Source organism: Hylobates moloch, unplaced genomic scaffold (assembly GCF_009828535.3).
Source record: "Hylobates moloch isolate HMO894 unplaced genomic scaffold, HMol_V3 SCAFFOLD_19, whole genome shotgun sequence".
Lineage (NCBI taxonomy): Eukaryota > Metazoa > Chordata > Mammalia > Primates > Hylobatidae > Hylobates > Hylobates moloch.
Window position 1 is genome coordinate 36464688 of NW_026652294.1, and position 11334 is coordinate 36476021.

General features: G+C 44.5%; 1 protein-coding gene across 2 annotated transcripts in view; it reads right to left on the reverse strand.

Annotated features, from left to right (window-relative positions):
• NUP88 (nucleoporin 88) overlaps positions 1 to 11132 on the reverse strand; it is a 42093-nt gene extending 30961 nt beyond the window's left edge. Inside the window, exons 1-4 of one of the 2 annotated variants that reach the window (XM_058431714.1) lie at positions 10821 to 11130; positions 7698 to 7867; positions 4829 to 4954; positions 1475 to 1561 (exon numbers count right to left, since the gene is read on the reverse strand). In XM_058431714.1, the coding sequence (XP_058287697.1) occupies positions 1475 to 1561; positions 4829 to 4954; positions 7698 to 7867; positions 10821 to 11120 (683 nt within the window). In that variant the 5' untranslated portion in view covers positions 11121 to 11130. Of the gene's footprint in view, positions 1 to 1474; positions 1562 to 4828; positions 4955 to 7697; positions 7868 to 10820 lie in introns of both variants that reach the window. The other variant, XM_032138386.2, reaches the window with a different exon arrangement.
• Between the last annotated feature and the right edge of the window lie 202 nt (positions 11133 to 11334).

Consider the following 11334-nt stretch of genomic DNA (forward strand, 5'->3'; position numbering starts at 1 on the left):
AAAAATTCGTTGGGCGTGGTGGCAGGTGCCTGTAATCCCAGCTACTTGGGAGGCTGAGGCAGGAGAATTGCTTGAACCTGGGAGGCGGAGGTTGCAGTGAGCCGAGATTGTGCCATTTGCACTCCAGCCTGGGCGACAAGAGCGAAACTCCGTCTCAAAAAAAAAAAAAAAAAAAAAAATTCTCATGAAATGAAGTGAAAAAAGCTGGCCATAAAATTATTTGGTTCTACTCTCATCTTAAATAGTTTAAATACACAGATATACAAATAGCAAAAATTTATTATATACATACACACACATAAATGCAAAAAGGAAACAGGAAAACACATGAAAACGTCAACAGTTGTCTCTGAGCAGCAGGATCTGTAAGTTCTACAAATACTTGCAAAGCACCTACTCTGTGCCAGGTACTTTTCTAGGGTCTGGGAATATGTCAGTGAATTAAACAAATGCCCTGCCCTCTAGAGAGAGATATACCACAAAAAGAGAAGAAATAAAGATGGAACATAAACTCAGAAAATATCATGAAGAAAAATAAAGTAGGGTAAGAGGGTATTGATGGAGGTGCTACTTTAGACTACTTGGTATAGGAAAGACTCTGATAAGATATTTGAGCAAAGATCTGAAGGAAGTAAGAAAGCAAGTCCATGGTTAACTAGGGAAGGAGCAGTTGAGGTGGAGAGCAAATGCTCTAAGGTAGAAGTGCTTAATGTCTGTGGAATGGCAAGGAGGCCAAGGTGCCTGGAGCCCAGAGAGCCAGGGCACAGAGGGAGGAATGAAGCTGGAAAGGCAATCAGGTGGCATACCTGTGGACCCTTTATAGGTAAAGACTCTGGGAAATTAATGGGGTATGGAGAGCAGAGAAGTAGAATGATCTGATTAAACTGTAGATTAAAGTAGAATGATCTGATTAAACTTTGGCTGCTGTATTGAAACAGACTATAGCTATAGGAGATTACAAAAGATTTTCATTTTCTTCTTAATACTTTGATCTATTTTTCTCAATTTTCTACAGCAAATATACATTACATGTATATCAAGAAGGCAAATCATAAAACCATGCTGTTTTTATATTTTAAAATTTAGTGTATTCAGGAAGATTCTAGTTCAATACAAAGTTAATAAATATGGTTAAAATGAAATCACAATTTCATATAGTTGAGAGAGCAAACATCAATGCAAGATATTATCTTAGTTTCTTTATCACATACAAAGGTGATAAACGAATGGTGGCTCAGGCCTGTAATTCCAGCACTTTGTGAGGCTGAGACCAACAGGATCACGTGAGCCCAGGAATTCCAGACCAGCCTGGCCAACACGACGAAACCCTGTTTCTACTAAAAATACACTTACTTCTCACATTACCAAAAGCATACTAGTCACCTCTGAAAAACCTTGCAACCTGTTAAAATTGCATTTATAATCCCAATAAGCTAATTAAAAAAACCATTTCATGACTCAAATAAAAACTTACCCTTTATTGAGTACTAGACTTTCCTCTTCGGCTTCTGAAAGTATAATCACCTTAGTGGGTGTCTGGGGCTCACGTAGTGAGTAAATTCTAGCAACCAAAAGAGAAGAAAACCAGCACTTAAAATTCTCTTTTCGTTTCCCAAAACTGCACTTTCCTCTCCATCTAGTCAGTTCTTGAGAATTTTCTACCACTTATCACAACTATTTCTTTGCACAAATCTTGCTGTTGCAAAGTAGTCTACTTCATTTATTCTTTAACTGCATGAGGAAGTTTCACTGGGGCCTGAAGAAATGTTCTCTATCCTTACCAATACCCTTTAACAGCCTATTCTATACCATCGCACCTCTGTCACTTACGTCCTGAGCCCTTAGCTATACTCGCCTTGTCCAGGCATCTCACTATTGCTCCTAAGCTTGTCAGTTTTCCTTCAACTACAAACCTCTATCTCTGTCTATTAGACACCAAATCCCACCAGAGAAAGAACCATATCTTATTCTTTGTATGCCAACTGGCTGACAGAGTGAGTGATATTTAGCCTGCAAATCTATTTATGTGTTTGTTACATAAAAACCCAATATCGGCCAGGCACGGTGGCTCACACCTGTAATCCTAGCACTTTGGGAGGCTGAGGTGGGCGGATCACTTGAGGCCAGGAGTTCGTGACAAGCCTGGCCAACATGATGAAACCCCGTCTCTACTAAAAATACAAAAATTATTCGGGTGTGGTGGCACACACCTGTAATCCCAGCTACTCGGGAGGCTGAGGCAGGAGAATCGCTCGAACCTGGGAGGCGGAGGTTGCAGTGAGCTGGACGCTGGGGTGAGTCAAGATCACGCCACTGCACTCCAGCTTGGGAGACAGAGCGAGACTCCATTTCGGAAAACAAACAAACAAACAAACAAACAAACCCAATATCATATCATCTCTATTTTCATGGGAAAGTATAATACTGAATTTTTTTAACTAAAATTATTTTAATTTAAAGTAACCTACATTTCACAGCATATAAGGCTATCGTGAAAGAGGGAAATTTCAAAAGGCCAGTAATGTCATTTTATAAATCCAATGTCCCTTATAATCACTTATTTTGTCTGATGCCACTAAGAATTTTTAAACTTGGTTTCTTCCAATATCAATAAAATGCCACATTAAGTATTTAATAAATGTTTTTAATGATAATTTGATCCATTTGAATACACATTTATTACGGTCTTCCTAGGTTCCTACAAGCGTTACTAACTTCAAAATACACAAAAATACTAGACAATAATGTTGTACCGGGAACAGTGAAAGAAAAAGAAGGTGCAACAAGGCATTCGGTGAAAATTTCCTTTTGCTCTGAAATTGCCTAAAAGCTCCAAAGCTTAGGAAAACAGAAGTGTTAAGTACCACGTATTTTAAAAAAGAACCTTCAATATTTGGGGCCAGATACTTCCTTTGGGGCTTAAGAACTGTACCTATGCTATCTTCCCACCATTTCCTTTTCCATCATAGTATAAAAGGAAGACTAAGAAGAGAGGATGTCAAAGATTCCTTAGGAGTACAGTATAATGTTTGTAATAGGAAGATTTTCCCTCTCCTTTTTCTCTACCCTGAACTCCAAAGCCAAATGGGTGGGCAGGGAAGGCTCTAGGAAACAGCCAGATGTGGAGGTACCTGTAATAAGGGAGATTGGTGCATTTCCTAGCTGAATGTCCCTTAGTCACTTAGTAGCTGTCTCAGTTATAAGATCGAAAAAACATAGCAATAATAGCAATACACACATATCACGTTCAGTACCATCTACTGTTTCAGGCATTCACTGGGGGGTCTGGGAACATACACCCTGCAGATAAGGTATACTGTACCCCATCTTGAGAGAGGATTCAGGGCATAGAGAACTGACAGGAGCCAATGGGAGCCAGAGCTCCTCAGTGATGGGGGGAGCTGGAAGTTCAACACTGCCCTCCAACACACACACACACACAAACACACCATCTATGCAGAGACTACCACATCAACAGAGTTCACTAGTGACAGATGGAACGAGATTAAAACAAGATCAGGCATACTTCCCCATCACTCATAGGCTATCAGTTCAGTAAGATCTCTGCCTCACCTATCCCACTCCCCTACCCCACACTGAAGGAGTTAGATTTGGAGGAAGGAGGAGGCAGCCCATTCCTTACACTTCACCCTATGCTCCAAAGTGCTGGGATAAGAGGAAGAGTGAAAGAGCAGACCGCACACTCTCCAATCACTTCTGATCCCACAAAACACAGGTCTGACCTACAAAAGGGCCAGGACATAGTTGTGAAATAGATTTGAGATCAAATAGCTTTTGACATTTTTATTTTCTTTAGACAGGGTTTCACTCTGTCACCCAGGGTGGAGTGCAGTGGTATGATCATGGCTCACTGCAGCCTCAAACTCCTGGGCTCAAGCAATCTTCCTACCTCAGTCTCCTGAGTAGCCGGGACTACCGGCACATGCCATTATGCCCAGCTCATTTTTTTGCAGAGACAGGATCTCACTGTATTGCCCACATTGGTCTTGAATATAGGGGCTCAAGTGATCCTCCCACCTTGGCCTCCCAAAGTGCTGGGATTACAGGTGTGAGCCACTGCAACTGGCCAAGATGAGTTTTAAACTGGACACACTGTTTTCATAACTAGAAGTAACGAGAAAGCTATGGGGATCTGTATAAGACACCATTAAGGGGTGAGTCATTCAGCAGTGAAGGAAGATTTAGTACAGCACAGATAAAAGCAGTGATTACGAAAAATAAAACTGAAGGTAACTGTACCTCTGCTGAGTCCTCCCAGTAACTTTTTACGTAAGGCCGATCCAGAAAGTTAGCTGATAATAGAGTAGAAATCTATGTAGCATTAGGGCATTTAATCATAGAGTGCAAAGCTTGGAAGGGGCTTTAGAAACTATTGAATCAAACCTGCTCAACTTAAAAGATTGGAAACTGAGCCCGCCCAACCCCTAAAAAGCTCAAGATCTCAAAGATAACAGAAAAGGAGGTGGGACAAGAATTCAAATCTCTCAATTTACACTTACATTCTCTCTCCTTTATGCTACATTATTACCAAAAGGGTGACCTGATGAAAGAGTTTTGGGAAGATTATTCTAATGTGTCAGATTAGGAAAGGAGATACCTGGAGGGAGGAAGACTAGTTGAGAAGGAATAGTGGTAAGTTAGAGCAGTTAGGCAATTCTTATGATTGAGAATGGGTTACAACAGCCATCCAATAAAAGCACTGACTCATTCAATGACTCACTTCGTTCTATGCTGAGCTGTTAATTGGCAAACAGAAACAGAGGTTTCCCACTCGCAAGGCTTCAAGAGAGAGAAAAATAAAATTTACCTGATTACGTTGTCTGATGTTAACAGCACTACGTGGGGATCCAGGATTTCACTTGGATACCATGCAGCATGCTTTAGAGTCAGAGAGGTGGAACTGGTGAAAAATCTCTCAGCAACTGGAGTGGTACTAAAATAAAGACAATAATTTTCCAAAACATTTTGTACAACTTGGATGAAAATCTTCTAAAGGAACTTCTTTTTTTTTTTAAGATGGAGTTTCTCTCTTGTTGCCCTGGCTGGAGTGTTAACCGCACAATCTCGGCTCACTGCAACCTCCGCCTCCCAGGTTTTTTTTTTTTTTTGAGACGGAGTCTCACTCTGTCGCCCAGGCTGGAGTGCAGTGGCGCAATCTCGGCTCACTGCAAGCTCCGCCTCCCGGGTTCACGCCATTCTCCTGCCTCAGCCTCTCCGAGTAGCTGGGACTACAGGCGCCCGCCACTACGCCCGGCTAATTTTTTGTATTTTTAGTAGAGACGGGGTTTCACCATGGTCTCGGTCTCGATCTCCTGACCTCGTGATCCGCCCGCCTCGGCCTCCCAAAGTGCTGGGATTACAAGCGTGAGCCACCGCGCCCGGCCTTGTATTTTTTACTAGAGACGGGGTTTCACCGTGGTCTCCATCTCCTGACCTCGTGATCTGCCCGCCTCGGCCTCCCAAAGTGCTGGGATTACAAGCGTGAGCCACCGCGCCCGGTCCGCCTCCCAGGTTTAAGTGATTCTCCTGCCTCAGTCTTTCAAGTAGCTGGGATTACAGGCACCTGCCATTACGCCCAGTTAACTTTGTATTTTCAGTAGAGAGGGGGTTTCTCCATGTTGGTCAGGCTGGTCTTGAACTCCTGACCTCAGGTGATCTGCCCACCTCGGCCTCGCAAAGTCCTGGGATTACAGGCATGAGCCACCGCGCCAGGACCTAAAGAAATTTCTATTTTAACACTCTTTGATTCTCTTTCCTTCAAATTTATTTCCCTGAAATCATGCTGAGAGGGCATTCAAGGCATCTATTCAGTCAATATCAAAGAATTGAAATAAAAATATCTTCTAAATTATAGCACATTGGCTGGGTGCGATGGCTCACGTCTATCTTTGCACTTTGGGAGGCCGAGGCGGGTGGATCACCTGAGGTCAGGAGTTTGAGACCAGCCTGGCCAGCATGGTAAAACCCCGTCTCCACTCAAAATACAAGAATTAGGCAAGTGTGGTGGCCCGTGCCTGTAATCCCAGTTACCCGTGAGGCTGAGGCAGAAGAATCGCTGGAACCCAGGAGGCGGAGGCCGCAGTGAGCTGAGCTCGAGCCACTGCACTCCAGCCTGGGCTGAGGACTTTGCAGTGAGCTGAGATCACACCACTGCACTCCAGCCTGGGCTACAGAGCAAAAATAATTATTATTTTAAAATTATTAAATTATTATTAAATTTTATTGTTTATTATTGAGATAACTCTCTGGTGTGATCTCGGCTCACTGCAACCTCTGCCTCCCGGACTTAATCAATACTTGTGCCTTAGCCTCCTGAGTGGCTGGGACTACAGGTGTGTGCCACCACACCCAGCTTATTTTTTGTATTTTAGTAGAAATGAGGTTTCACCATGTTGCCCAGGGTGGTCTCAAACTCCTGAGCTCAGGCAATCCACCCGCCTCGGCCTCCCAAAGTGCTGGGATTACAGGTGTGAGCCACTGTGCCTGGCCCCAAATTATAGCATATTTCCTACGTACATATACATTTTAGGATGGTTTGACTTAGGATTGATACATATTTATACAAGTGTTTTCAGATATAGTATCTCATTTGATCTTTTTACTAACCCTGTAAGGAAATTACAAGGGCAGATATTATCAATCCTATTTTTAAAATGAGGAAACAGAGATTTAGAAAGTAAACAGTTTAAGGGGACTCAACTTACAAGTTGTGGAGCTAAAAGTAGTTTCTGCCTTATACAGATGATCCCCAACTTTACAATGGGTTTACCAGTACATAACCCAACATAAATTGAGGAGTTCCTTATGACTTATGATGGGGTTACCCATCATAATGTTGAAAATCCTACGTTGAACCATCCTAAATCGGGGATCCTCTGCTGTGTTGTCAGCAATAAATGCATTTTCAACTTACATTGGGTTTATCGGGACATAACCCAATCGTAAGTTGAAAAGCATCTGTACTCTTTTACAGTAGATCTTTCAGATTCACTTTTCTGGATTTATTGAAAAAGAAATTATATAAAAATAGGCCAGGTGCGGTGGCTCACACCTATAACCCCGGCACTTTGGGAGGCTAAGGTGGGTGAATCACTTGAGATCAGGAGTTCAAGACCAGCTTGGCCAACATGGTGAAACTCCGTCTCTACTAAAAATACAAAAATTAGCTGGGCATGGTAGCGCTTGCCTGTAATCCCAGTTACTCAGAAGGCTGAGGCAGGAGAATCGCCTGAATCCAGGAGGCAGAGCTTGCAGTGAGCCGAGATTGTGCCACTGCACTCCAGCCTGGGTGACAAGAGCAAGACTCCATCTCAAAAAAAAAAAAAAAAATACACACACACACACACACACACACACACACACATATATAAAATATTTATACTTCTGGCAAACTTCTGGCTGACAGATAATAACTGGTTTTACAAAATCTTACTTCTACCTAATTGAAAGAATGGCCTAGCCTCCAATGAGACAGCAATGTGGTACTTTAGGCAGAATAAAAGTACAATCAATCACACATATACTATAAACATCGATAACACAGAAGCCAGTCTGCAGACCACAAGGAGTGCTCTAATGTTTTAAGAGTAGTATACTAAGCATGCTTAAGAACCACTGGTCTTGAACAATTTTCTGTATATATAATAAATTATACAGATAAATAGTATACGACTTACCTACAATTCACTGTTGATTTTCCACCTTCAAATTCAGAATTCTTCCCCCATCTTTTAGGTAATTCTAATACCATAAGTCCTTTTATTCCTATAAGTGCTACATGATGTTGTGTTGGGCTTAACAAGACTTGATAGATTTCAAACAGCGGTGGATTTATGCAAAGCAATCTCTGAAAATTAAAGCAAACCAGTCAACATAGTTAATTTTAATATAAATATAGGTGGCAGTTACTTGAAATCACAGTAATATTTTAGTTTACTACAACTATAGGATAATAAAACTCTGGATAAGTACTCACACTTGTACCATTAACTCACGAATTTTTTTTTTTTTTTTTTTTTTGAGACAGTCTTGCTCTGTCACCCAGGCTGGAGTGCAGTGGTGGCCCACTGCAGCCTTTACTGTGGGGGTTCAAGTGTCCTTCCCACCTCAGCTTCCAGAGGAGCTGGGCCTACAGGTGTGCACCACCACTCCCAGCTAATTAAAAAGGTTTTTTTGTAGAGATGGGGGTTTCGTCATGTTGCCCAGGCTGGTCTCGAACACCTGTTCCTGTGCTCACAAGCTCCACCTGCCTCTACCTTGGCCTCCTAAAGTGCTGATTATAGGCTAGAGCTACGACACCCAGCTTACTCATGCTTTTTTTTAACATCGAAAGTTACAACTCATGATAAGCTGCTTTCTTCCCCATCTCTAAGGTTTTGAGATTCTGGAGGAGTGAAGGTTATTGAGATAGTCACCAATATTTACTGAGAGCTTATAAATTCTGGGAACTCCAGCATTTTTGTATGCTGGACATACAAAAATAAGTAAATAGCCAGGCGTGGTAGCACATGCCTGTAGTCCCAGCTACTTCCAGGGGCTGAGGTGGGAGGATCACTCGACCCCTGACAGAAGAGGCTGCAATGAGCCATGATCACACCACTGCACTCCAGCCTGGGCAACAGAGAAAGACCCCATTTCAAAAATAAAAAATAAAATACATTTTTAAAAAATGACAAGAGCAGACCCAGCCCCTGCCTTGGAGCTTACAGTCTAGAAAAGAAGACAGAGGCAGAGTGCCATGGCTCACGGCTGAAATGCCAGCACTTTGGGAGGCCAAGACGGGTGGATCACCTGAGGCCAGGAGTTCCAGATCAGCCTGGTTAATATGGTGAAACTCCGTCTCTACTAAAAATACAAAAAGTAGCCGGGTATGGTGGCGTGGGCCTGTAATCCTAACTACTCAAGAGGCTGAGGCAGGAGAATCGCTTGAATCCAGGAGGTGGAGGTTGCAGTTAGCTGAGATTGCACCACTGCACTCCAGCCTGGGCAACAGAGTGAGATCCTGCCTCAAAAAACCAAAAAACAAAAACGGCCGGGAGCAGTGGCTCACGCCTGTAATCCCAACACTTTGGGAGGCCGAAGCGAGCAGATCACGCAGCCTGGCCAACATGGCGAAACCCCGTCTCTACTAAAAATACAAAAATTAGTCGGGCGTGGTGGCAGATACCTGCAACCCCAGCTACTCGGGAGGCTGAGGCAAAAGAATCGCTTGAAACCGGAAGGCGGAGGTTGCGGTGAGCCGAGATGCCGCCATTGCACTCCAGCCTGGGCAACAAGAGCGAAACTCCGTCTCAAAAAAAAAAAAAAGGCACAAAATAATTAATAAATAATTAAATTATGATTGTGTCAAATGCTACATAGCAGTATAGAATGTTATTAGAATACTGTGTCCTGAACATTTGGTAATTATTATTTTTTGAGACAGTCTTGCTCTGTTGCCCAGGCTGTAGTGCAGTGCAGCTCCCTGCAACCTCCACCTCCCAGGTTCAAGAGATTCTCCTGCCTCAGGCACCTGAGCAGCTGGGATTACAAGGGCGCGCCACTACACCTGGCTAATTTTTGTATTTTTTAGTAGAGACGGGGTTTCACCATGTTGGCCAGGCTGGTCTCGAATTCCTGACTTCAGGTGATCCACCTGCCTCTGCCTCCCAAAGTGTTGGGATTGCACGCGTGAGCCACCGCGCCCGGCCTTGATAATTCTTTTTAACTGAAATTGTGTAAGTCAGTAGACTGTAGACTCCTGCCCTATTTTCAAAACTTCAGAAGGACTGCTAGCGTCTTATTAAAAATTTTTTTTTTTTTTTGAGACGGAGTCTTGCTCTGTCGCCCAGGCTGGAGTGCAGTGGCGCAATCTTGGCTCACTGCAAGCTCCGCCTCCCGGGTTCACGCCATTCTCCTGCCTCAGCCTCTCCGAGTAGCTGGGACTACAGGCGCCCGCCACCACGCCCGGCTAATTTTTTGTATTTTTTTAGTAGAGACGGGGTTTCACCGTGGTCTCGATCTCCTGACCTCGTGATCCGCCCGCCTCGGCCTCCCAAAGTGCTGGGATTACAAGCGTGAGCCACCGCGCCCGGCCGCGTCTTATTAAAATTAAATCACTTCTCGGTAACAAGAATTGGACCGGGCACACAACAGATGTCATACCTTAGAATGACTACCAAGCTCTTTACTTTTTCATCTTTAAGAGAATCTATGTATTACAAATAAACATTTCCATAAACCAGTATTTGATCACAGCAAGTGTGTAATACTTTCTGGATCACACCCATTTTCACATGCTGTCGGCTAATCAAAAACAAAAATCCCAATTTGGGGTATGGCTTTATTTTCAAAAGCGGGCGTTGCGGAGGGAAGAATTAACAGAGACTTTCTCCTCCATGTCAAGCATGAAACGTGGTGCTTTGAAACCTGCTACCTGACTTGTTGTGCACAACGCCAGAGAAAGTTACGATCTATACCTATTATAAGCGTCACGTCAGGAAATAGGTTTCTCCCGACCAAACTAAAAATAGCAACTCCGCCCACTCGTTCTCAACCCCTTTAGCCCACTTCGTTTTTCTCCAGAGCACTCATCCATCACTAGTATTTTTATTGACTATTCCAGGGTCCTTTCCTTCCTCCCAGGCCTCCGGGCCGTAAGCATCGAGAGAGCCTGAATCCCTGCGACCGCGTATGGCCGTGTCGGAGTCAAACCGCTGGAACGCCCGCCGCAAGATGAAAAAACAGCCAAGAGGGGAAAGGAACAAAAAGACTAGTTCAGATCCCGGTGAGGGTCACTTCCAAGATCGGCCTGGCACTACCTGGTACTGGGACAGGGCGGGCTCTTCGCCGCCGCCGCCGCTGGGGCCCCGAAGGCGAACGACTAAGAAGGAGCTGTCTTCTCCGTCCCACAGGAAGAGCTCTCCGCCGAGGCCAAAGACCACGTTTCTCGTCAGCAACTGCGGCGGCGGCGACGAAGGCAACGACGAAGAAGCTGGTTTCTCAGCTTCGGCTGGACTCTGGTTTTTCAGTCCCTCCCGGAGCCGCAAGAACACGACGTGGTTAGGAAGCCAGGTCTGCCACAGCTCGCCGTCGCTCACGGGTCCCTCGGCGGCCGCCATCTTGGCCCAACTGCTCCCCTCACTCCAGTTGCTCAGCCCGCCGCTGAGCACAGCCAATCCGCGGCCGTCCACTCACTGCTTCGGCCAATCACCGAGCAGTAGGCCCGGAAGCTCGAGAGGCTCGTGCCAGGTAGGGGGCGAAGGCGAGGCCAGCTCACCAAGCAGGGGCGTCGCCAAGGGAAAGCCAATCACCATTATTTCTGAAGCCCAAGGG